At 36.6% G+C, this 27,545-nt stretch overlaps 1 protein-coding gene across 2 annotated transcripts in view; it reads right to left on the minus strand.

The window, feature by feature from the left end:
* The window catches only part of LOC136261712 (uncharacterized), a 39,482-nt gene extending 13,939 nt beyond the window's left edge, over positions 1-25,543 (minus strand). The window contains exons 1-2 of one of the 2 annotated variants that reach the window (XM_066055773.1): positions 24,938-25,236; positions 24,052-24,880 (exon numbers count right to left, since the gene is read on the minus strand). In XM_066055773.1, the coding sequence (XP_065911845.1) occupies positions 24,236-24,880; positions 24,938-25,150 (858 nt within the window). In that variant the 5' untranslated portion in view covers positions 25,151-25,236 and the 3' untranslated portion in view covers positions 24,052-24,235. Of the gene's footprint in view, positions 1-24,051; positions 24,881-24,937 lie in introns of those variants that run through there. The other variant, XM_066055768.1, reaches the window with a different exon arrangement.
* Positions 25,544-27,545: the final 2,002 nt, after the last annotated feature.

Below are 27,545 nucleotides of genomic sequence, written 5' to 3' on the forward strand. Positions count from 1 at the left end.
GCGACAACAATAAATACTGGATCTCTCATGGCCAATCATTATTAATGCATATACCTAGTTAAGTACAATTTCATTTAAAAGTTAATAGCTAATGACTGATCCCCTTGCTGAGATTTGAGCATTCAGTATATAAAAATATTAAACGAGCTCTTTCAGGTACTATTTGGATATTCTGTGCAATTGGTCAGTATATTTAGCCAACTATTGTACCTAGCTGCAATTTCCTTTCCTTGAAAACATTTTGGGTGAAGTTATTGCATGTATTGCTAACTAGCACAAGATACTTATACCATTGTACGGAAGTAACAATGAGCCAAGCACAAGCTGGTAGGCAGCTAGCTAACTACTGTATATGAATGAAATTTATTGCATACACCTCAATACTTAGAGGAGATAAAATCTGGCTACATAAGTGATACATATCATACAGCAACAAAAATGTGCACACCCATTGAAAAATATTTATAAATGTTTAAAATGTTTATGAATCAAGAAGTGGTACATATAGCTATCAATAACATTGGAAATAAATACACATATGTATGCTCAAATTGCAAAACAGACTATAGAACAAAACTTAATCATGTCAGGGTTTTAAATACATTGACTGCAAAACCATTTTCTTCCTTTTTCAAAATACTTTTGATCAACATCTACACATAAGTCTGTGTGATACAGTTCATGGCATCTAGAGCAGCTGATCATAGGTAGCTTTGGCAAAGACGGCATTCGACATAAGCAATACACCTTTACACGTTTAATGGATTTTACTTTATTGTGATTCCTCCTAGCTTTCACAACTGGAAACATTGCCATCTTAGAATTTTCTAAGCAGTCACAGAGATGTGTCCTCACCAAAGATTGGTCAAAGACTAATCCACTTGGTGATTTGCCAAAACACAAAACCGTAGCAAATGTCACAGCAAATAGGCCACAGTCATTTGTTCCACTTTGCTTCTGTACATCCATAAATCTTAGTTCAATACTTTCCTTGGGGGTTGAAAGCAAAGCCGCAACTTGTCGTTTTACACTTGGTGATGCTGATATATACAAGCTATCATAAACATCAACTGTGCTTTTATCAAGTATAGCCAAAATTGTTACCCAATGCTGGCCATCACCATCATGCAATGTCTGAATAAAATTTCTGGTTGGAGTGATGAATGTACATAGAGTATCATGCTCTGTGTCCTGGAGACCAACATCAAGGTTGAATTGTGCAGCAAGTAACTTTTGCGCAGCATTGACAATATCCGAAGTTAACCACTGCCTTCCAGTAAGAATGTCTTTGTGTGATTCTTTTAAGGTTATTATTTCATTGCTAACCCAGGTTGCATCCACTACATTTTGGACAACTGAAGGAATTTCAGAAAATTTGTAGTGGTCCAGATCAACATATTCAACCACGTCTACCTTACAGTGACTCTGTCGCCATCTGAATACAATATTTTGAGCTGCTTTGTTGGTTAGTATATTCTATGCCCTATTCATTGATCCAACTTTAACCTGACTCTTCTTTAGATCCTTTCTGCAATGAAGGCCCTTTGGTGATTCCACATTTGGAGAGCTTCTTTTCTGGTGTTGTCGGCCAACATCAGACTGTACGAAATAGTTCCAACTAGCTATTATAGTACATTCTTTTTAATTACAAACCTTTATCAGCTTCCTTTTTCTTTTTGGGGAGAGTCAGATGAAAATGAAGGAGAAAGCACCAATTTTCTCTTCACAGTGATACTTAATGGTGGGCTCAGCACACACGAGACAGCATCTTTGACACCTAGTCATATACAATGATATATACTTTACAACATGTAATTGACTATATTAATCTTTATGAATCTAGAATTAACTAATTGTAGCAGCACTTCTATACATGAGCAATGTTTTATGCATAGGTTTGCTTACAAAGAGTGAAGTTGTAATAAAATAATTTAGACATGATTTAAATTCTTTCATAATTTACAATATGCAGTGAAGGGTTGTTATTTAGCTAGAGGATGTTCCAACTGAGCATTTTTATTTTTATTGCAGCAATAGTAGATACAAGAGTAAAAATCATTGTCAAGCATGTTCTTTGATTCAGATGAGGCTTAGCTTAAGGTTACGGGATACTGCTGTCAAACAAAAATTATTAAATAATTAAGGCAGGCACTGCTTGAAGTTTCTTAGTTTACTAGAGTGGTATATCCACAGTATATGGAACAGTTAATTGTTAGGAATTTTAGTAGCTTTTCAGTAAACCTGCATTCACTGATGTTTACTGAGAGTTTAAAATTTAGTAAAACAATTATGTTCCATATACTTAAAGTTACTGACATTTTACTATCAGTATAACTGGATACAACTACAGTAAAGCAGCTTAACAAATTAGTAAACTAAGAACCTTCAAGCAGTGAGGCTTGGTGTTGTTGTGTTGTGTATCAGCTGGTAACAGGCTTAAATTGTTAGGAGAATCATAGCGTGCTGATTGGACAGGTACAAAGTACAAGAAAACACACGTAAAAGTACAAGATAACATAGAAACAACACACTTAGCAACTGGCGCACCTGTAAGCGCATGCGTAGTTTTGCTGACTAATGGCAATATTTTCCTGAACCAAAAATCAGGACTGTCAAACTAGTTGTTAACATTTTGTATAAACGGACTACTAGTTTGGCTTCTTGTCTAGGTCCTGACGGAGCCATTTGTTAGAAATAATGTTTGTAGTGTTTGTGATATCAATTTAAAAATTAATTTTGTGATCACAGTGTCTTGCTTTAGGCCATATTGTAGTCAAATTTCAGCAACTATACACATTATTCACAAATCCTCTTGTCAGTCCCTCACAAGTGATGTTCTTCAAATCTTAGAATTGTTAGTAACATCTCATGGTTCTTCATTGATATGATTTTTGGTTTATAGTTTTCACTAATTAGCATGGGGAAAACTCATGTTTCCATAGCAACATTTGAATTTCATATTGATTAATGAGAAGTTAAGATTGCATAAATATTTGATAACAATGCATTAAGAAAAATCAAACCCCTAATCATGAAAAATGATTGATAGCGTACATGTGGGGTTTACAGTATCCCGTAACCTTAAAGCTAATAGCTATAATATAGCTATATGCAGCATTGAAGGCAGAATTTGGGATTTAGTTGTTGCTATATAGAGTATATTTAATCATAGCTGTATATGATTCTTTTGCACATGAAACTTAGATATACTTTTACCTGATATTGGACGTTGCTTTTCTTCCATGTGCTCATTTGCAGTAATCCTAGAATGCAGCTGATGAATTGGTCTAATTTGAGAAGGGGAATCGCTACCATTTGGTAAAAAGTCTGGAAAGTATCCTCCATGTTGGATTGGAGAAAATGTGGAAAATCCACAGTTGGATATATCAGTGTCCTAAGCAAATATCACAGATTAAGCCAGGTAACATACTTATAAACAAATCATGGTGCTTAAATTAATTAATAGTGCTACCATACAATACGATAACTATAATAGCTACTTTGACAGTACAGCTTCCAAGGGCATAGCCAGGATTTTTAAATAGGTGAGGCATGCAGACTGCTTTTATTTATTAGGGTGACTGTTCTACTATGAGGGTATATCGATCTTGCATGTCAAATTTCCAAAACCTACCTGGAATTACCACTAAAGTCTTCGCTTATAGTATGTTCACATTGAGCTGAACCCTCAAAAACATTTAATAACTCATGGATGCAATTACACATGATCTTGAAATTTGGCTCATTTGTAGTACTGCTTAACCCGCTAAAAATATTTCAAAATCTTTTTGTTCAAATGTTTGATGTAATATTTATGGCCAATCAAAATTTTCACAATACATTTCCTATGGGGAAGCCATATAAGTACAGTGTCCATTACAGCCCTTTCGAGAACTTGTAATGGAGCCAAACTGTACGTGTCTGTTGTTAACACCTTTGCTGTTACCAATAATCATCTGGTTGGCTGAAATGTTAACTCTGTTGAGAAAAAATCCATTTTTAATTTTTAGCTGTTTTTCAGGATTCAGCTCAACATGAGCATACTATAGCATTGTATCAGGTAAACTAGATAGCATTTAGATCATTATAGACTTTAATGCAAGCTAGAATATGGCCAATTGTTAGCTTTTCAGCTCACTGAGTTACCCAAAGTTTGGTGAGACAGCTGTCTCATCTGCCTACATGGTAGTACACCCTTGGATTCAAGCTACATACTAGAAATTACCTGATCAAACGTCTTCTCAACAATTTCATCCACAAAATTACTTGGTTGCAAAAATGCTCTTTCTGCTTCCAGTGGTGAATACTGATGATCATCAATAAGGGACGATTTGGAAAAGCTTTCACTAGTATGATTCTGAGCATCTATCCAACTAGTCTGAGAAATATGTGTATCATTTTGGGGATTTTTTTTGTTTTGGGACACTTCAAATGTTCCGGGTTGAAAATATCGCTTCAAATGTAGCCCATTGATACGTTCTACAATCTGCAACACAATTACAAAAGCGCATAACATTATACGTAGATGCATTTTATTTTCAGTGGAACCTCTTTTAAGGACTCTTCAAATTAGGGAAACCCCTTACTAAGAACAAAGGATTTGGGTAACAATAGGTCCATCCACATACATTTTTTTAAAGAGGAAAATCTCTATTCTTTCAACAAAGTGTCCATTGTAGAGAGGTTCAATTGCACTTCAAACAGGCAAGCTCTATAGTTATTACCTTGTCTCCATGTAGCTGGTTTAGCTGGAATAGCCCTCTACCAAGTGATGAAGTAATAACATATGGACCCTGCCACCGAAAATCAAGTTTACCTCCCCGTCGCTTTTTGTGCAAAAAATCCTTCTTCAATACTATGCATGGATCCCTTTCTAAAACAAATTTCAGTTGAGTGCCATTGGTCATAATAATCTTTTTGCTTTTTTTGTGCCTTTTCTATATTGGTCTTAATCATCTTAGCTGTTTTTTTTTGCATGCATCTTTCACATCTTTGTCCGGATCCTTTGAAGAGCAAAACTGCTTTAATTTTTCATCACCATTATACTTCAAGGAAGCATTGAAATCTATTGGTAAGCAGGCAATCCTTCCAAACATTGCTTCAAATGGAGAAACTTTAGTTGATTCTTGCACTGCACTATTATCTGAATAGACAATCTCATCAAATTTTTCATCCCAATTGGTATGATCTGATCCAACAAACTTGGATATGGTGTTAACCAAAGTTTGATTAAAGCGTTCATCTAAGCCATTTTCCTGGGGATGGTAAGCCATAGTTAGGCAGTGATCGATGTTAAAAGATTTCATTAATTCCTTATTCACGTTGTTCTTGAACTCCTTCTCTTGATCAGTAGTGATTACTGCAGGCAAGCCAACAACATAGAAGAGCTATTAAAACATGTGTCATAAAAGAGAATACAGTAAGTATAATTATTTATTTTTACCTGTCGTAAAGCAGATACCACATTAACTGCTTCCTTGTTGGGCATGGCTTTAGCCCATGCATTTACTAAAATAATCACACAGCGTCAGTATTATATTGATTCCCTGTTGTTGTTGGAGGGTTGATTGGCCCTACAAAATCCAATCCAATGTGGTGCCATGTACTTTTAACTGGTACTGGGTGCAATTCAGGACGTACAGTCAACACCTTCTTGTTGATTCTTTGGCACACATCACAGCGACGCACCTGCATTCATATCAAATAAAAATAGCTGAGAGGGTCACATACGTACATATAAAACAACACTATAATATAGGATTTTATGCTAAGCAAGGAATAGTATTTCATTTTTAACAAGAAGCCTAAGTTGTGAATTTAAGATCAAAGAAATGTTTAATAAGATTATTTAGCTGTATATTGTTGTTTCAGAGCAATAAAACATAGCTACTCTGACTAGCTGATTGTAATTAAAAGCAATTGGTCCTGCATGCATGGTATACAAATAAATTGTGACTGGCTCTGCAAAAATGGGGCTTATGAATTTGACTAATTATAACTTCTCATGTGTTCACTGTATTTCCTCCACATTACCCCACCAAGTATTGATATATTAGGGATATACAGGTGTACTTTGACCAAATTTCAAGATGGTACCATACTCACAAATCAAGTAATGAGGTTTCCGATATGTGCAATCAGAAATGCTATAAGACCCTTTTATGCAGAGCCAGTCACAATTATATGATGCATCCCACTTACTACGTAGTTCCCTAACTTGATGTGTAATTCCACGCCAGTAAAACCTCTCTGTAAACCGTTTATAAGTTTTTGCTACACCAAAATGTCCTGAGGTGGCATCAGAATGACAAGCTTGCAGTATTCTATTTTGCTCTTCAATAGATGTAACAATCTTCACATGTTTGATCTTCGAAGTATGAATATTTCTCCTTTGTCCTCAATAAGATTTTGGGCTCATTTTCTGATAGTCCTCTTTCTATCTTTTGAAACATGACTATAGCTAGGATATGTCCCTTTCAATTTATAATCAATGGCATAATCCAACAATTCATATGCTTTCTTGTCATTTTGATCAGTCTCAGCATCAACGCTGTCGTACGCGTCGAATGAGCCACTCATGATCACTGGCTAACGGGTGAACATCAAGTATACACGTGTTAACACGTTATAGTTCACGTGATAAAATGATTTCTACTGACGAACTTATCCGATCGCATCACTGCTCCAGGCTACTTGGTCCCGGATCTTCAAACTGTGCATATAATGATCGCCTCACTGCTCTAAACTTGCCATCACTTAAATACTGCAGACTGTGCGGAGATATGATAATGTTCTATCAGCTATTACACAGCCATTTCACTCTAGATTCATCAGATTTGTTTACTTCTGTAACTTCATCAACAACTAGGGGTCACAATTACAAGTTATTTAAACCTCAAGCAACATCAAGAGTGAGATCTACTTTTTTCACTGTACGAGCCATCAATGACTGGAACAGTTTACCCAATCACATAGTTAATGCACCCACACTTAATGATTTTAAAATTTTTCTCGACAGTGGCTGGTCTACTTTATTGTATGATTATTAATTAGTTAACTATTATTGTATATAAGTTTTTGCTATGTAGTTGCCAATTTGTTAAATTCTTTTTGTACAGATCAGGCTTTTACAGGCTCCTTGAGCTTTCTTTACCTGTAACACAAATAATAATACTAATAATAATAATAATACTAATAATAAAGTTAGCTAGAATCGTTCTTCTGTTCTGCGCCTTCATATATTGTGCCGTCATATAAAATACCTGTTGCACGATGAGTGTCGCTAGCGATGTTTGCAAGTAGCTAATTAGTGCGGACCTGTGTGCGACAGCTCTATGACTAAACTGACTCAGTGACTTTAGATTTTCCGCACAACTAGCTACAACCAAGCAATTCTACTACTTCTATACAGGTTGATGTAGTTGTAAAATAAACAAAACTGCATGTGTATGTATGTCACTCCATGCTAGGCGGCATAAAAGAAAATGTCCCGTTTGCAAGTTCATTCTGGCCAGTATAGTAGCGAAAAGGGAGGGGGATCGATAATTTCACTTGAAATATTTGGACCCCTCTCAAAAATGGTTCTCACAGCTCTATTTTGCATTATCTAAAGGGGGGATAAAATATTTCAAGGGGGTCCAAATATTTCAAACAAAAGTGGACCAGGGGTCTACTTTTTAGGGGGTTCAAATATATCGTTACAGTAGCAACAACAAAAAAATCGATTTGTACAGCAAGCTTACAAAAACCATTGCAACTTACCAACGGATTGAGGTATGGAACGGTTGTGCATACGTTGGCGTATAATGACAAAAATTGTCTTTATGCCTAAAGACAAGATTTTATGCCAATCATTTCTTTAACCCTAAAGACAAGATGTTATGCCAAGCTTGTCATTAAGTACTTAATGACAAGCATTTACGCCACTGTCATTGGCATAAAATGCATTGTGAAAGTAACTTTACAGGGAAGTATACTATAAAGGGAAGATTTTATGCCAAGCAGTTAAAAACAAAGAATTCACATGACTATCCTTACTAATCACATGATGCCTGCCTAATATTACATAACTGTACCTGTAGGTATCCGTATTCTACCATTTCATCATGCTTTCACTTCTGTTTCATTATAATTATGCTTTATGTTCCTTTCCTTGCTTTCTTATGCCATAGGAGATAAATCAGTATAATTATGATAACAGTGTTTAGAATAAGAATGCATGTGCAACATTTGTAACCGGGTTTGCGAAAAGGTGTCTTTCACACACATCTGATTATATGATCTTGGAAATCCATAGCTTAGTGTTCAAGACAAATAAAAACCTGAATTTTTTTCATCGATCAACCTATGTTGGTGCTCAGTGTTGTCCAAGTGCCAATCTGTAGTTATGAATTGCCGAAGTTCGTAAATTGGATGTGTATGGGAGACTCCTTTTCCCAAATCCATCACATTTTAGCAATTTGTATCAACCTCCCCCCCCTCCCTCCAAGATGATGGTTACCATGCTGAGTTTTGATCCATGTTTACATTTCTAAATGAATATCTTTGCTATGACTGACCCAATTAGAGTGTGTTAAAGGCTACATACTTCCACTAATTACGTTTCATGAAAAAGAAAATTGACAGTTAATGTATTTTCATTGTTATGGATTTGGAACCTTGTGCCTTCAATGGTACTTGGTGTCTGTAACTTTAAAGTTTGTGGCAGTCTAATATCTGTTTCTGCTTCTGAATCAATGTTGATCACCAAACAATAAAGGAAACAAGCCAAGGCAAAATATTAAGGCCAGCATTCACTGAAAATATCAAAGTAAAACACAGCACAGCTACTTTTAAACTTGATGGTTGAACTTTTGAGCCTAACTCGTGATTTAAGTGGATATAGCAGTTGTACTGAAAACAGAGGTTAGTGAAAATATAGTCCAGAATAATGTACTACCGCATAATAAATTAATAAGATGCATAGTGTGCTACATTGGACTTCGAGCAAGCCTTTCATCACACGATATAGCGCTATCTATAAAAGCACCCATGATATCAAGAATAAAGCAAAGAGGATTTAGCATTGGCAAGGAACTGGTTTCACTGTTAGTTGCTGTAAAACTGTTAAATGATCATTGTGTGTTGAACTATCAAACAATTTGTGTGCATTTTTACAAAATAATTCATAACTCTTGTGTTACACAAGTTTACATGCTGAAAATTTGCATGGATGCCGGTTAGGAACTCATAGTTACATGGGAATTTTATCAAATTTTTGATGGCTTTAGAAATTTAGCCAGTGGTCAGATAATCTTCTGATATGTGAAACACAAATATATGTGAGCTCCGATAATTGTGACTGGGCCCGCAAAAATAGGGCATGTGAGCTCATGATTTTTGCCTACTTTTTCAAACTTTGATCACTCATAACCTTATGTACCATTTTGCTATGACAATGCAATTTTAGTCCTTAGTAAGCATTTAATAAGTTTTATGATGCAAGTTACAGAATACAAACATTCCTTTCCAGTAGTGAGATACAACCAGTAGAGTGATCGGGTGTAGTTTGTTCCTACATGCCATTTTCGCAGGCCCGGTCACAATTGAGTCATGGTGATGGTAACTGATTATTTTGTCTCCTCACCTTTTCAACTGTTTCTAGTCAAAGGAGGGAGCCATTGACATCAAACTTAGGGTACTGCAAAACTTATACAATATCAAGTGGAATATGTTTGCCAAAATTTGTGTCTGAGAAATGTTTAAAGCAAAGGTAGTGTTTGAAGCAATAAGAGTGTCGAAAATTGATTGCTTACACTACCTTGTACTTTACTTGCATGTAGGAAAGCATCCTTGTACAGGCTATGCCTTTTGATTCCACCCTGTCATTTTGAAAAGCCATATAAACACAGTAAACTACATAGTAGGTGCTATCCTACTAGGGACATGTGATAAGACTATTATGCAGGCCTGTAAATAAAAGGAAATCAGAAACATAGCTAATTGCTTAACATGGAAATAGTACACAAACAAAAAAACAAAAAAACATAATAACTGCTTTTACATAATTTCAAAATGATGCCAAAGATGTATAAATAATGTAGAAAACATATATGACACATCAAGCTGAAACAATGGATTTATGTATATCTGCTGAAATGCATACAATAATAAGGAGTCAGTGAATGCTATTTCCTAACAATTGTCTATGCACTCCAGCATCATGATACAACTTACAACTTACTATATATATGTCCACAATTAATTAAGGTATGATGCAATAGTTCAATTAATAATAATAATAAGAGGACCAATTAATTATAATGCAAACAACTTTTGGTTAACAATGCATACAAATATTAACACACTGCTTTGGTGACAAACTACTAATCAATCATTAACAAAGTGATAGAAGTAAACTATCCTGTTCAAAAATCACAAGTTACTTCTGGTTGACAAGTCACACATATTTGTCAGGGAAATTAACTTTTGTTGTCTCATCATCATTGTAAAATCGGACTACCTATTTTCCTGTGATAAGGTTAACAGTTGACAGCCATCCTCTGTACCATATGCCATCATGATATTGAACTTCCACTTCATGCCTCCCTCCATTATCAATTACCAAATTTTCATTCTTAGTTATTTTCTGCTGCTGGCTGTTGTCAAAATGCTGTTTCTTATCTGGTGGTCCCCAACTTGCTGCACTATCCTTACCACCATTGCTGTGCCTTTCTTTTGACTGCAGCCTTCATTCACTGTTCCTCAGATGCTTCTGATCGATAGGTTATTTTCGATCCACCGTCAGCTGCAATATACTGCTGAACAAAAATGTTATCTTCTTCATACAAAGACTGCATTGCACAAAACAGAGATTTTTTTTCTGCTGTCACCATCCTTAGCTAAGGAATTGCTTCTTTCTACACCATTGGTGATTCTTTGTGCTTTGTTCCATACACCTGGAACCATCTTTGCAAATGGTTTACTCAACATTCGTAAATGGCTTTCTCTTGTCCACCATTCCACCCAATGCTTGGCACCTGACCAATCACAGCCAGAAACAATTGCGATTTGCTCTTCAGAGAGTGGTATGCAAAGCTGTTCAATTGATGATTCCTGTGTCATGCAACACATCAAGCAATTGTAGTACATGCTGCTTTCTGCTACAATCATTATATTCTTTGCAATTAAGCAGAAGGCCTCAACCGCTGCTCTTCTGTTTCCCTTTGAAACACTGCAGTACACCCTTTCTGCTACTCTCTGGTAAGATCTTATCCCATGAACACTACAGAATTTCAGTACCAGTTCAGCAGTTTCTTCACCATCACTTCGTGCAATCCTTTGGATTTGGTATCACTCCAATCAACTAATAACTATGATTCCTTTAAGAGTTTCACCCACCTTAAAATGGGAATACTCCTGTTGACATCTATAAAACATGAACTTGAAAGCTAAACAATTAAATTCAGATGATTCCCTGTTACCTCTCATTCAGGCCACAATTGCCCATTTTATTGTTGTATAGTCAAACACAGTGGCATTGAAAAGGTAAGCGAGTTCTGTGTTTTCATTATATGTCATGTTGGTTTCAAGGAAGTCAGCTTCTGCCAACAGTTTGCACAGCAATGGGCTCATTATAAACTGGTAGGTGATTGATGAAGAAATTGCATAATCCCTCATGTAAGGTATTCCAAGCTTCTTATATGCCTCTGACAATGCACTTGACCCTCCATTAGCAGCATCTTTACGATCCACTTTGTCAGCAATCTTTTCCATTTCACCAACTACAGTTGATAAGACACATGTGTCTCGTAAAATTTTCTCCCTGTTGTGATCAATGCGATCATAACTACTGCCAGAAATATCAACTGAACCAGGTTGATAACCTAATCCTTGACCACATTGTAACTGGCAAGAAGTCAAGTATGGATTGTCCTCTATAAGGCCACCTTGTTATAGTGGCCAGGTCCAGAAAGTCCAGATGTACAGTATCTTCTATTGATTTAAGTTTCGTTAATAGGGCCACATCATTAATAATGCCAGTGGCCACATACTGCAGGATCAAACTGATAAAACTAACACAACATTCCCTTAATAAAGGGGCCAGCTGAACAAACAATCATCGTATCACTGCAAAAGTTGCTGCTCCTGAGTATCTGCCAAATCTATGACAATAGTTTAGAATTTGCTTCATGCTTTTAGCTGCCATTATGCCTCAAGTAATGAATAACCCTATCTGAGCATTATGATGAAACCTGTAGTATATGTATATAGCTGTTACAGCAACTATAGCCAGGTGTTGATTTGTTGAAAACTTTGATAATAAGGCCACTTGTTCATGGCTGGATTAATTTAATAAGCCCATCTCACTAATAGGGCCACTTATTGTGGGTCCCAAAGCTGGCCCTATTAACAAGATTTCACTGTACTTAAGTAAACTGAACACTAGAACTTTATGTAGCTATATAGCTAAGCCAAGTAATGTACATATCCCTATGACAATTTACCACACAGGTGCAAACTGTATGTAGTCTCATACCTGTCCTATCACATGCTGGTACATGTGCAGAGTTTTTCATCAGGCAAAAGAATAAAGCATCTTTAGTGATGCACTGATTAATTGGTGAATACTCAGACATTGGTATATCGGCCACATTTCTGCATTATACTTTTAGCTGATTACTTCGCCAATATTTTACAGACCCGGATAATACTATTTTCCTAACAATATGTGTTTTAAAACCACAATTTTACCTAGAATTTTGGTGAACATAAATATCAGATCGGTTATCAGTATTGGCCACTATTATGTGAATTTCAATATCGGCTAATTGACAAAATCTCTTATCAGTGCATCACTAAGCATCATATTGTTTCTTTGAATGCTGCTCTATGGTCCACACTATGGATGGTAACAGTAAACAACTACAGTCCATATTAGCAGTATATCATTACCACAGTGGGACTGATCCATGTAGATACTTAACATACCACAATCTACAAACAACCTATGGTTTTCTACATGAGATTATAAATAACTGACAATGAAATGAATTTGTACTGGTACCTGCCATGTGTTTTAGGATTCTTCTGTGGATAAGCGACCCTGAAGGAATAATGTAATAATCACCAAGGCGGAGCTGAGGTGATTATTACATCATTCCTGAGGGGTGTCTATCCACTGAAGAATCCTACCAATGCATGTCTTAGACAATGGTTTGTGATTATAGCTGAAAGAATACAATTTGTTTGTCATGTTTGTGGCTATAGGTATTCATCATGTAAGAAATTAAATAAAGCCCTGCATACTTTGCAATTATCAAGTATTTTATGCATGCCATTGTCTAATTACTCAAATCAATCCTGTTAAAAGTAGGTAAACAGTGAAAGCTTTTTACTAGCAATATATTTTGCCAAAGAATATAGAGTCTACTGTATACCAATACTACACTTGTATCGGTACCAATATCACGAAGTCTATACCAATAATATTTTGTAAATAACAGCTACTAAAGGTGGCTGTGTAATTATTTACAAGCTGTTAAAATTTCAGTTACAGCTCAGTAGTATCGGCAATAAATATCACACAAATTGGCCATAAAATGTGGTATCATTATAACCGTAGGCCTAGCAAAGAACTGACAGTTGCTACTTAAACATTATCTGTATGTATGTTCACACAATAGTGACTAATACTCTTTTAATAATATTAATGTATTTATTACATATTGATATAATGACAACAGTAATATTAGTAGCTTATCTTTATTAGAACACCAGAATCTGCAAAGGTGTCTAATGTTTCATCTTTGCAAAGACTAACGGAGTTCATTATCAAAGGATACACTGCACCAGCAAGGAGCTAAATACTTACCTGCAAATTGAAACTGTGTGAAACTCGCTTTGGGTGTTTATGCCACAGAACATTACACTAGTTACATCTGGTCTCACAGCAGTCACTACAGTACACCAATTCACTTTCTCTACTACAGCTAACGCATTATTTATCCAGGTCTACAAAGTTTATAATACAAATTAGCTTTAGACAACTGTGTAATCACTAAAAAGCACCTTGTATATCGCCTTTTTCGACTCCAGCTTCGCACACATTGCACCAAAAATGACGCATGCGCACAATTATTTGTTCTATTTAAAGATCACCTCAGCTGCTAAACCCTTTTTATTGCAATAGAATGAAAGTACTATCTGGAGGAAGCAGTTAAAGAAAGGCTACTAATACAAATTATTATTCATTAATGTATAGCGGCGCCCGCCCCTCGGCAGCACATTTGTGGTGAGCAATGAAAGAATGATGAAACGGTAGAATACGGATACTTACAGGTACAGTTATGTAATATTAGGTAGGCGTCACGTGATTAGTAAGAATAGTCACATAAATTCTTTGTTTTTAATTGCTTGGCGTAAAATCTTCCCTTTAAAGTGCACTTCCCAGTAAAGTTACTTTCACAATGCATTTTATGCCAATGACAGTGGCGTAAAGGCTTGTCATTAAGTACTTAATGACAAGCTTGGCGTAAAATCTTTCCTTTAGGGTTAAAGAAATCATTGGCGTAAAATCTTGTCTTTAGGCATAAAGACAATATTTGTCATTATACGCCAATGTATGTATGACCCCTAGTAAGCGTGAAAACTAATAGTTTTTTATTCATAAAAATCGATCACGTAATTGTGACACAGGTTGGGTTTTGTGTCATATCTCGATGGCCTTTAACTGGATTCCTTTCAAACCACAAAAAGGCACTCCTACAATAGTTACTCCATCTACATAGCAATTTTCAGCTCATTCCTTCAAGCGGTTTACCCTGTGGGCGTGACAGACCTTCGACCTTATTTTACGCAAATAATCGGTCATAACTCGGTGAATGTTCATCGGATTCCTACCAAACTTGTTATTGAGATTTTCCTTACTGAGCCCTTTACGTGTGCCAAATTTCGGCTCCTTCTGGATATAAAAGTCAAGAAATAATAGACACCATATTTCATGAAATATATAAATACTGTATAAAGCAACCATCATTATTATCACACTAGTGGTATACTGCTTGTACTAGTGATACTGCTGGTATTAGTGGTACTGCCGGTACTAGTGGTACTGCTGGTACTAGTGGTACTGCTGGTACTATTGGTACTAGTGGTACTGCTGGTACTGGTAGTACTGCTGGTACTAGTGGTACTGCTGGTACTAGTGGTACTGCTGGTACTAGTGGTACTGCTGGTACTAGTGGTACTGCTGGTACTAGTGGTACTGCTGGTACTATTGGTACTGCTGGTACTAGTGGTACTGCTGGTACTATTGGTACTAGTGGTACTGCTGGTACTGGTAGTACTGCTGGTACTAGTGGTACTAGTGGTACTGCTGATACTATTGGTACTAGTGGTACTGCTGGTACTGGTAGTACTGCTGGTACTAGTGGTACTAGTGGTACTAGTGGTACTGCTGATACTATTGGTACTAGTGGTACTGCTGGTACTGGTAGTACTGCTGGTACTAGTGGTACTAGTGGTACTAGTGGTACTGCTGATACTATTGGTACTAGTGGTACTGCTGGTACTGGTAGTACTGCTGGTACTAGTGGTACTGCTGGTACTATTGGTACTAGTGGTACTGCTGGTACTAGAGTAAGCCACCGATGTTCGGCCACCAGGAATTTTCGGACACTCGTACGCAGAAACTATGAAACGTATTCCCTTGTATTTTGCATTGCTATTACCTTAGACCCTTACCATTTAGTCCACCAAGTTTCGTAGGATTTCATCAAGGACTGTGTGTTTGGCGAGCAAATACGCATGTGTCCGAATCGCACGACGTTTTGGCCAAAAGTATGGATTTTCGGACTGTAGCTCGCAAAGCACAATAAATGCACGGATTTGAACGACATTTGGTATGCAGCTAGGGTAATCACTCAAGGTGCAGCCCACCAAGTTTCAGCTTATAAAACGATTGTACGCCTCAGTAATTATTAAATCCGTAAGCGCATGTAGGCGTATCAAATATCGGACGTATATTTTCGCGAAAAAATACAAATGCTGATTAAATTTTTGAGCAAATTCAGATGATTTCAGCTTTTACACACTATAAAGAGCAAACAAATCACAACTGATTGTTATTTGAGAGCTCATGTATCTTGTGACAGTCTGCAACTGCTCAGCTGACAAAACTAGCTATGCACAGAGAGCCACAAACACCTGTTGCATAACCATAACAAGCTGTAAAACCTTTATTGCGAATATTCTCACATGAGAAATGATACAGCATGCAAGAATTGTGAAGAGAATTTTACTATATCTAAGTGACTGTTCTATTAGAGTAGTTCATTTTGCCTGACTGTTGTAGAGTATATCTTGTCTTTATACTTACAATGTGATCAGATATTGCTAATAAATGTCATTTGAGAGGCCATACATTGTTTAACCAACATTAAGTTTTCTATTTATTTATATACTTTATTTTAACAATTTACAGAACTGTACATATGCCACATGCAATACAGGCTATACAGTAAAATAATAATAATTACAATATTATTACAGTCCTGAGGGTGCAGAGTTTTACCACTAGTAGCCGTAAGATAGTTATTTATAAAATTACATTTATCTAACTACTAGGTGTTGGACTGAAGAAAGGCATATACCAAATTACTTAGATGTACATCTATTGTAGTTGCCATATGCATGACTTTGTAAGGAAGAGTGGCATGTAAAAATTCATCAGTCAGGGCATAGCTATACCCATGCACTTTCAAGTGGCTTCAGTACCCCTTTTAAATTTATTTTAAGTTATTATAGCTACTTGGAAGGAGCAAGAAAGTATCAAGACCGCAGGTTCTAAAATTAAGGATCTACCATAAATAAAACACTCTACAAATTTTATCTTAGTTGTAAGCAATGGTTTCTCACATGATGTAGTATCAGTTTTATTTAGTGGCTTCTCATAATTTGAATAAGAAGACAAGATACTCTAATAAAACAGTCAGGCAAAATGAACTACTCTAATAGAACAGTCACTTAGATATAGTAAAAAGCTCCACAATTCTTACATGCTGTGTCATTTCTCATGTGAGAATATTCCCAATAAAGGTTTTACAGCTTGTTATGGCTATGCAACAGGTGTTTGTGGCCCTCTGTGCATAGCTAGTTTGTCAGCTGAGCAGTTGCAGACTGTCACAATATATATGAGTTCACAAATAACAATCAGTTGTGATTTGTTTGCTCTTTATAGTGTGTAAAAGCTGAAATCATCTGAATTTGCTCAAAAATTTAATCAGCAGTTGTAGTTTTTTGCGAAAATATATGTCCGATATTTGATACGCCTACATGCGCTTACAGATTTAATAATTACTGAGACGTACAATCGATTTATATGCTGAAACTTGGTGGGCTGAACCTTTAGTGATTACCCTAGCTGCATGCCAAATTTCATTCAAATCCGTGCATTCAAACTTCGTGCGATTCGGACACATGCTTATTGGCTCGCCAAACACACAGTCCTTGAAGAAATCCTACAAACTTGGTGGACTAAATGGTGAGGGTCTAAGGTAATAGCAATGCAAAATGCAAGGGAATACGTTGCATAGTTTCTGCGTACGAGTGTCCGAAAATTCCTGGTGGCCGAACATCGGTGGCTTACTCTAGTGGTACTGCTGGTACTAGTGGTACTGCTGGTACTATTGGTACTGCTGGTACTATTGGTACTGCTGGTACTAGTGGTACTGGTGGTACTGTTGGTACTAGTGGTACTGCTGGTACTATTGGTACTAGTGGTACTGTTGGTACTAGTGGTACTGGTGGTACTGTTGGTACTAGTGGTACTGTTGGTACTAGTGGTACTGTTGGTACTAGTGGTACTGGTGGTACTGTTGGTACTAGTGGTACTGCTGGTACTATTGGTACTAGTGGTACTGCTGGTACTAGTGGTGCTGGTGGTACTGCTGGTACTAGTGGTACTGCTGGAACTGGTGGTGCTGCTGGTACTCATAGTACTGCTGGTACTATTGGCACTAGTGGTACTGCTGGTTCTATTGGTATTAGTGGTACTGCTGGTACTCATAGTACTGCTGGTACTACTGGTACTGCTGGTACTGTTGATACTAGTGGTACTGTTGGTACTAGTGGTACTGGTGGTACTGTTGGTACTAGTGGTACTGCTGGTACTATTGGTACTGCTGGTACTAGTAGTACTGCTGGAACTGGTGGTGCTGCCGGTACTCATAGTACTGCTGGTACTATTGGCACTAGTGGTACTGCTGGTTCTATTGGTATTAGTGGTACTGCTGGTACTAGTGGTACTGCTGGTACTACTGATAGTAGTGGTACTGCTGGTGCTATTGGTACTGGTGGTACTGGTGGTACTACTGATACTATTGGTACTAGTGGTACTGCTGGTACTAGTGGTACTGCTGGTACTAGTGGTACTGCTGGTACTACTGATAGTAGTGGTACTGCTGGTGCTATTGGTACTGGTGGTACTGGTGGTACTAGTGGTACTGCTGGTTCTATTGGTATTAGTGGTACTGCTAGTACTAGTGGTACTGCTTGTACTACTGATAGTAGTGGTCACTGCTTGAAGGTTCTTAGTTTACTAATTTGTTAAGTTGCTTTACTGTAGTTGTACCCAGTTATACTGACAGTAAAACGTCAGTAACTTTAAGTATATGGAACATAATTGTTTTACTAAGTTTTAAACTCTCAGTAAAACATCAGTGAATGCGGGTTTACTGAAAAACTACTAAAATACCAATCAATTAACTGTTCCATATACTGGAGATATACTACTCTAGTAAACTAAGAAACTTCAAGCAGTGGGTACTGCTGGTGCTATTGGTACTGGTGGTACTGGTGGTATATACTAGTGGTACTGTTGGTACTACTGATACCTCTGGTACTACTGGTAGTAGTGGCACTGCTGGTACTAGTGGTACTGCTGGTACAGGATAGAAGGAGAATTCAAGCCATAATATTGCACAGTACACTAACCCAGTGCATCATCATGTGCATTGCTATAATATCTTTCTTTAACTTTGAATTGACTGGAAGTTTGGCTGTATCTGTAAAGGTTATGGTCATGTAGATAGCTGTAGCTGTGATTTAGATTAAAGAAAATGATTTAGTCACAGCACTGTGTCAACTGAAAAACCTGCAGAACGAGGTGCCAGTAGTGTTGTGGGAGCAGTAAAGAATGCATTCAGTAATTTTGGGAACAAGATGCAAAGAAAAATATGTGGTATTGCAACAGATGGTTAAAGTGTCAATAATGGAGCTAGAGGTGGAGTATGGACTTTGCTACAGCAAGAGTGTGAAAAGAAACTTCTAACTTACTGGTGTGCTTTTCACAAGTCATCATTGGTATTCAACATGCAGCATAAAAAACACAATTGCTGAAGTTACTCACTTACTCACAGATGTGGTTTCAGTTTGCACTAGTCTCTAGTTTGCATTTTCCCACATCGCTGCACAGTATTGGATACCACTGCACTGTCTGCACAAATTTTAAGCCCACCAATGTACATCACTGGGATAGACAAAACCGAAGGTAGTTCGGTAGATCACTATACGTTAACAAACAGAACAAGGAATAATAGGCCCAAGATACTGTCCTGTGGAACCCCTGATAAAACAGGGAGGAGCTCATAGTATAGGTGTTGTTAATGCAGACATATTGATGGTAGTAATTTTAAAAATAAATATGCTACAGACCATTTAAATTTATGTTCCAGCTTATAAGATTTTATTTTGTGCAATAGGGGTTAACATGGTCAAACACTTCAGTTCTTAAAGTTCAAATATATAACATCACACAGAATCAGATCCCTTGTTCAATTGTTTTGTTTCAATGATGAATAGCAGAAGTTGCTGTATAATAATAACATATAGTTGATCTACCTGCATGATTAAAAAACCAAACTGATGAGGAGTAAATCAGTTAGATAGAAACTGGATTGTTACATTAAAGATGGTTGTGAGTCCTCATTTAAATGGCATAAATAGCCTTACTATATTATTTGGACTTTATATGTATACAAAAGTGGCCTTCTATACAAGTGGCTGCTAAGACAGATTCCACTGTACAGTGCAATCTGCCTATAGTCTGGCAGACAGCAGGGTGAAGTTTGCAAAATGGTCTATGGTTTACCTTTGGATTATCCTGTACACCTAAAACAATATTCCAGCTGTTGGACAGGTGTAGGCATTGGGAATTTTGCCAAAGTTTAATTAGCTGCGTAGCAACCATGTTTATGTCACAAAATAGCTTCTGTGAATTTAAGTTTTACCTACAATTGCTTGATAACCTGACCAGTGTTGTGAAATTTGTAACTCACTTTATTAATTGTATGTGTGTAATCTTTTTTGTTTGTTTGTGCTTTGCAATTGTGTTGATGTGTCTTTGGTCAAAGTTTGTATTGTTTTGGTGTTTACTTATGTGTATGTGATGTGTTTCTCTGGGCAAGGAAGAACAGCTGTAGCTGATTGCTTGAAGGTTAAATATATAAATCAAATCAAAATTAATCAAACCATTTAACAAATCTGCTAAGTTACAGTTGATGTCAGAAAAACTAAAGGATTAAACAATCCCATAACCGCTCCCTCAAGCGCTTATCATCATTATGCATATCATACTGTAGTTACGTATGTTCAGTAACCATCATCACTTGCTCTCTTGATTTTATTTAGTTTGCTTATTTTAAAAACTTCTTTGTTTCATTTAAGTTTGATAGCCCTACTATAATAGCTACCATTACTTTTAGAACAAAATAATCCTAACTGTTATAGTAGATCTAGAGCGGCTAAGCAAAAAGTCGTTCGCTATATGATAAAAGCACCAAATGTGCTACAACATTTGCTTAATTCATTCTAGATACAGTGCCATTAAAATTAGCAATCATATCTTGCTCAATAAACCTGACAAGTAAAATCAATAGAAAATGTATCTAGGAAGTCATAAAAATATGAAAGTGCTTTATAGAAAGTAGTACGAGCAGTACTATTAGTACCAGCAGTACCGGTACCACTATTACCAGCAGTACCACTAGTATCAGCAGTACCACGTAACAGTACCACTAGTACCAGCAATACCACTAGTACTAGCAGTACGAATAGTAATATTAGTACCAGTGGTACCATCAGTACCAGTAGTACTAGCAGTACCAATAGTACCAGTAGTACCAGCAGTACAAATAGTACCAGTAGTAACAATAGTACCAGTAGTAACAGCAGTACCAGTAATACCAGTAGTGCTAATAGTACTAGTACCAGCAGTACCACTAGTACCAGCAGTACCACTAGTACCAGCAGTACCAATAGTACCAGCAGTACCACTAGTACCAGCAGTACCACTATAACAGCAGTACGAGTAGTACCACTAGTACCAGTGGTACCATCAGTATCAGCAGTACCAATAGTACCAGTAGTACTAATAGTACAAGTAATACCAGCAGTACCACTAGTACCAGTGGTACTATCAGTACCACTAGTACCAGCAGTACCCCTAGTACCAGCAGTACCACTAGAAGTACCAGTGGTACCACTAGTACAAGCAGTATCACTAGTACCAGTAGTACCTCTAGCACCAGCAGTACCACTAGTACAAGCAGTATACCACTAGTGTCATAATAATGATGGTTGCTTTATACAGTATTTATATATTTCATGAAATATAGTATCTATTATTTTGTGACTTTTATATCCAGAAGGAGCCCAAATTTCAGCCCGATTGGAGCACGAATTCGTGTTTTATGGTGGATTTTGCAAAGTGTGCGAAAAGAAGAAGTAGAAGAAGAAGAAAAAGCGAAGAAAAAAAACCCAAACCTTGGCCGATCGTATCTCGGAAATGGACGGAGCGATTTTCTTCAAATTTGGAATGTGGACTCCCCTACCTAGCCGGCACTTCTGTAGCAACTTTGGTTTCACTCGGATAAGGAATCACGGAGCTACAAAGGTGTGAAAATCGCGTTTACTTTCTTCCTGTAAATATACTCATGGTGTGGCGCGCCGGCTTCTTGGGCCGCACGACACACTAGTCTACCGTGTGTCTTGATCACATTTTTAAATCATTAGTTAAATTGTTGTACAGTAGACTCTCAGATATCCAACTCTTATATATCCATACATCCATTTATCTAAAATTGGAAGTGATATTTTCTGGAACTGTAAGTTGTTTTACGTATACCACTGTTCTGTGTTATTCATCACATTGTGAGTGTACAAATGGTACAGTAGATATTTAAAGTTTACTGTGACAGTGGTACACTTGGCTATAATTAATTTCAAGATATAGACAAAGTAAGAGATGTTTCATGCTTAACGGACAGCTGGATAAATTATATTTGATTATTATTGCACATATCTTCAGTCTCTAGTCTAATCATGTTTTTGAGCATTTCTTACCCACTGTCATTCTTTCAAATATAAATTATAACTACCCTTGCTAACCCACACAGGTAATATCATGCTCCATTAAACTACAATTGTTGTGGTTTGCTTTTAGGCACACTTACAGTACAGGGGCGGATCCAGGAGCTGGCAAGGGGAGGGGCACAAATGGGCTGAGTTGTAGGTGGTTGGGGAAAGCCAGATTCTCTTGTTAGTTGCTGCATTTTTGAAGCAGCAAATAATCACTACTAAGTAGTGTTTCACTGTTGATTTTTGACAGTTTGGCTTTTGCAGATAGTTGTGGAGTCTTAAAAGCTGTGTAAAAGGCTATGAATCTCTTACACAACAGCAACACAGTAATTGTTTTTAGAGGCGCTTAATACGCACGAAGGTGCTAGGGACAATTTCACAGCTAGTTTGACTGGTTTGCTTAGATTTCAGGTGAATTTGTACTAAATGCTACTAAAATGTGCATATCATTTCATGAGCTAATTGATCTAGCCCTGGCACATATAATATTTAGTATTTTAATCAGAAGTATAGTTCTTCCAAGGGGGGGGGGGGCATTTGCCCCAAATGCCCCATCCTGGATCCGCCATTGCAGTATTACACACCTGTGACATGTATGTAGCAATCCATTAGCGCATAGCTATATGTACAGTTTACTATTGTACAGTTATTGTATAGTACTGTACAAGTATATGAAATGGCCTATAATAATGTGTGTCCATATAGTATTTGTTATTGGAATCAAGTTTCCATGACGATATGCTTTAGCAATACATTTTTCGTCCCTTATTAAAACTGATGTTGAAATTTTTTTTAATTCAAAGCACAGAGATAGCTACTGTATGATGTGCTCTGCAAATTATGCCCACCTACTGTATCTTGTTATCACAAGCCCAGAGTTCTGTATATCTGTACATTTATCATTGCAAACTGTTTTCAACTAATAAATAACAGCCCATGTTTCTTCCTTTGTTTTAATTTCTATCATATTGTATATTATTTCACACAATTCAGGATTTCATTACATGCAGCTATCATATATCATTATCCTACCCCTTATTGGGATGATGCCTGATATAATATCATAATTTAGGCAATTTCCTATTGTATTGATGATGTAGTGTCTGCTACTTGGAGGAAAAATTGGCAATCAAGATGTTAAGTGTACAGAGGAGTGTCAAACATATACACTACGTATTCTTACACTTCTTGTGATCTGTTTTTATTCTTTAGAAGTTGTGTACTTTTCAATCAAGTATTCTTTGTTTGCTCTAGCTACAGTTATTACTACCTTAATCTATAGTCCACAATGGTTCAAATATTATCTATGCATTAATGATGACACGATGTGGGTGGTGGTGGGTTATGTGGCCTAACTGACTAACCCTGCCTTCAGCCAAACATAATTTCGCTCTGCTTATTGCTATAGCCTTGATTTCTTGACATTGTTTAGGTCTGATGTATATAGCTTTTCCCTTACCATTTCAACTTCAGTGCATCACATCAATGCTCAAATTATTTCAAGTTGTTTCTTAATTAAGTATGGCTTGTGGGAAATGGGGATTTAAAGCTACAAGCTATATTACTGAGTACATGACTCATGTAGGAAACTCCATGAATTAATTGTTACATAATTTTTGATAGGTGCAAACAATTGCTGATAAATATTATTACTACTTAAGATTATAATTAGTTATTATATCTAGCGCAAAACAAAACATTGTACACTCCATATAATGAACATAATTATAAATGAAATTCCTATCAGTCATTTAAGAAAACAGCAGCTGCTATAAACTACTAATGTTCATGATCAGGGCTAATGACTAATAGCTACAAACTACAGAAGTCCCAACAACTCCTACAAGACGTAGAGCTCCATGGTCCCAACAAGAACTCCTTCATCACTAAATGCTTGATTGTTACAAATCCTCACTTCAATGTCTTCCTTGACTGGCACTGGGAGTCGTCGATAGAAGTATGGCATACCAGCTTGAGAACAGCAACTGTTATCTGAAGAACAACTTTCACCATCCCAAACGGGAAGGCTGTAATTTTGCTGTGAACCAGAACCACCACAGTAGTAGTAATCCCTAACAAAAGCAGGAGGGTTTGGCCCAGGAGTTTTATAGCAAGGGCAGCTTCCCATTGCTAGGCTCCACAGATGCTTGCGAGGTTTACCGTATGTAATGGAGAGGCCGTCAAGGTAAGGATCATCAATTTGCTTACCACCTATCCATCTTGGATTGAACCCATCAGGAGTGCCTTTTGGATAACCAGTTATTTTACCACAGAAATGTTGAAAGCCTTCACAAGCTCCCTCAGTTGAATAGGTAGCTGAGTAAGCTCCACCAGCATCTTTGCCAGACCTACACACTTTTATTGAGGTGCCAGGTACAGTTGAACTTTTCCATGTTGATGGACAGTTTTGACCATCATGTACATCAGCAATCTTCATCCATCCACCTTGTATACAGCCACAGATCATGTGCATGTCACAGTAGACCTATACATCATAATAAAAGTTACTAATAGACCTGATGGTGTTATTAAAGGTACATACCTTCATTGTTGTTTCATATGATTTGATCCAGTAATATCCTGACTGGTTACGGCCAACAGGATTCTTGTTGTATATCTCCCTGCAAGACTCTGCTGGATACTCTGCAGTCATTCCCAGTTCTTTGTAGAAATCATCCTCCACTTTTTTAATCAGTGCTGACCCACTAGTCACTGCTGTGAAGACAAGTACTATCACACAGAAGGAGCCAGTCATTTTCACTGTATCAGGTACTGACAGTACATAACCACAGCTTGAAGGTTAGAGCCTTTTATACACTTCCATTACTTGCATGTGGCTTCCCATCAATACCTTTCAATATTGAACAGGTGTGAGTAATCCTTTTAATGCATATGTACTTCTTGAAATGTCAAGTTAACCATGAAATATGTTCAATGAATACCATTATTAAGTACTGTAACTTATAGCTCTTAACAACTATGCCATCTACTCAGTACAGTCTAATGGACATTCACATTCTTTGGCTGGTACTGGAACTGTACTAATAAGCCTGTATTGGTACAGCACTAGTACTGTGGTTGAAATGTTTCCATCAAGTTGTTATGCAACATTTGAGCTGCAGCTGCTGTATGAGAACAGTAATGTGACTTTGCAAGGTGAAAATTACGGCCACATTGTAAATAATAGCTATAGTAAACAGAATTTTTAAAAAGCATGTATGTAATGTATTCTGTTATGTAGAAAATGTATTCTGTATTAAACATAACACAGGTGCTCTATTGTTTGTGACTATCATGTATTAATATTGCACACTACATTGTGTTACAGTAAAGTGGTACAGGGTGTAATAGACAGTTTATTGAAGATAGTATCCTCCACCATTTGGATCAGTGCTGATTCACTATTGACTGCTGCAAAGACAAGAACTATCACACAGAAGGAGCCAGTCATTTTTACTGTATCATGTACTGACAGTACATAATTACAGTCTGACATTTGGCACCTTTTATACTTCAATAGTTATGTGTGCACAGCTTCCTATCAATACTTTTGATGGTGTAACTTTTTAAATACATATGCAGCTATAGTGCAGTCTAATGAGCTACATAATAATTATATTGCTGTCACCTGTATTATTTACATGCCTGTATTAGAACAAAACTAGGACTATGGTTGTAATTTCCAACATGTAATTAATTTCAAGTTTTTATGCAACTTTTAATGAGCACATGCTATGGGAACAGCTATACTGTAGTAAGGTGAAAATTATTCATGTGGCCATGATGTAAAGCATATAGCTAGACATGAAGATGGAATCAAGTATTCTAGCTATATTTAATGAAATGTTGATTAATTGATTGAAGGAATGAGGTACAGTATTTGGTGATTTGATTTATTATGGTGATCGAGTGAATGTGTCATTGATTCAGTTAATCACTTAATGTAAGATTCCATTGCTTAATGGGTTATGAATATCATGCCATTATTTGGATCCAGTGAGTGTAAACAATATCTGTAAATTGTCACATCTAGAATAAAATGCTGGACAGGTTTTGGAGCATTTATTGGTTGACATTTGGCACATGCACAGCCATTCACTATAATAATGCATGTTGCGGGGGATCAAGTCACTACTGGGTCTGGAATTTTTTCTGTATTCTTCATTTTTCAGTTACATGTTTCTGACTCCCTGTATTCACAGGCTTTAGCCTTCTCACAGGTCCCTAGTGGGATAGCATTTAATAATAATAAACATGCACAGTCATTCACTATAATAATGATCATATCTACTTGTGAAGACATGGTGACATCATCTATAATTATCACATTTTAAAATCATCACTGTCAGAGTGTCAGTTAAATTATTTATTGTACACTCACAATGTGATGAATAACACAGAGTAGTGCTATATATAAAATGGTTACTGTGCACCTTGAAATAAAGCTACAGCACAATATAGCTAGTAGAAAATTTGATTATGATCTGATAATATATTTTTAAATCACTTTATGTAGCCAAAATAGTTGGTTGCTGGAAGAATTGCATGGGTGTAATGAAAACTTATGACTCCCAACAGATATTATGCAGTTACTGTATATAATAATTATGCACTAATGCGTAACTACATGTAACAGGTAAACGTAATAGTTTATTATTATTATTATTATTATTACTAGGACCGGGTCACACATAACCAAGTAAATTTGTTAACGTGTAAAACAATTTGTATTTGCTTTGTCTAACTGTGATGTATAATAAATATAGTAGGACCTCCACTATCTGAACATCTGTTTCAATTCAATCTTAAAAGTGTTCAGTTAAGTGCATTTGTTCAAATAAATGAAGCCCATTTGTTTATAATAGAGTTACGTTCAACTACTCTTATAGAACATACACTTACTATAATACAATGTTCATGTAATAACAAAATACTCTAATAGGTCACACATACCCTAGTACAGTGGTCCCTTTAATGTTCAGCTATCGATACACAAATGCTCTATTATTCAAACTAAAGTGACAGTTCTATTAGATTATTTTGTTTAAGTGTGTATGTTCTATTAGAGCATTTGAATGGAATTCTGATAAATCAATGGGTTTTAACTTTCCAGTTTAAATGATAACAAGGGGAAAGCCATGTGCACAGTA

The sequence above is a fragment of the Dysidea avara genome, chromosome 1 (genome assembly GCF_963678975.1).
Source record: "Dysidea avara chromosome 1, odDysAvar1.4, whole genome shotgun sequence".
NCBI lineage: Eukaryota > Metazoa > Porifera > Demospongiae > Dictyoceratida > Dysideidae > Dysidea > Dysidea avara.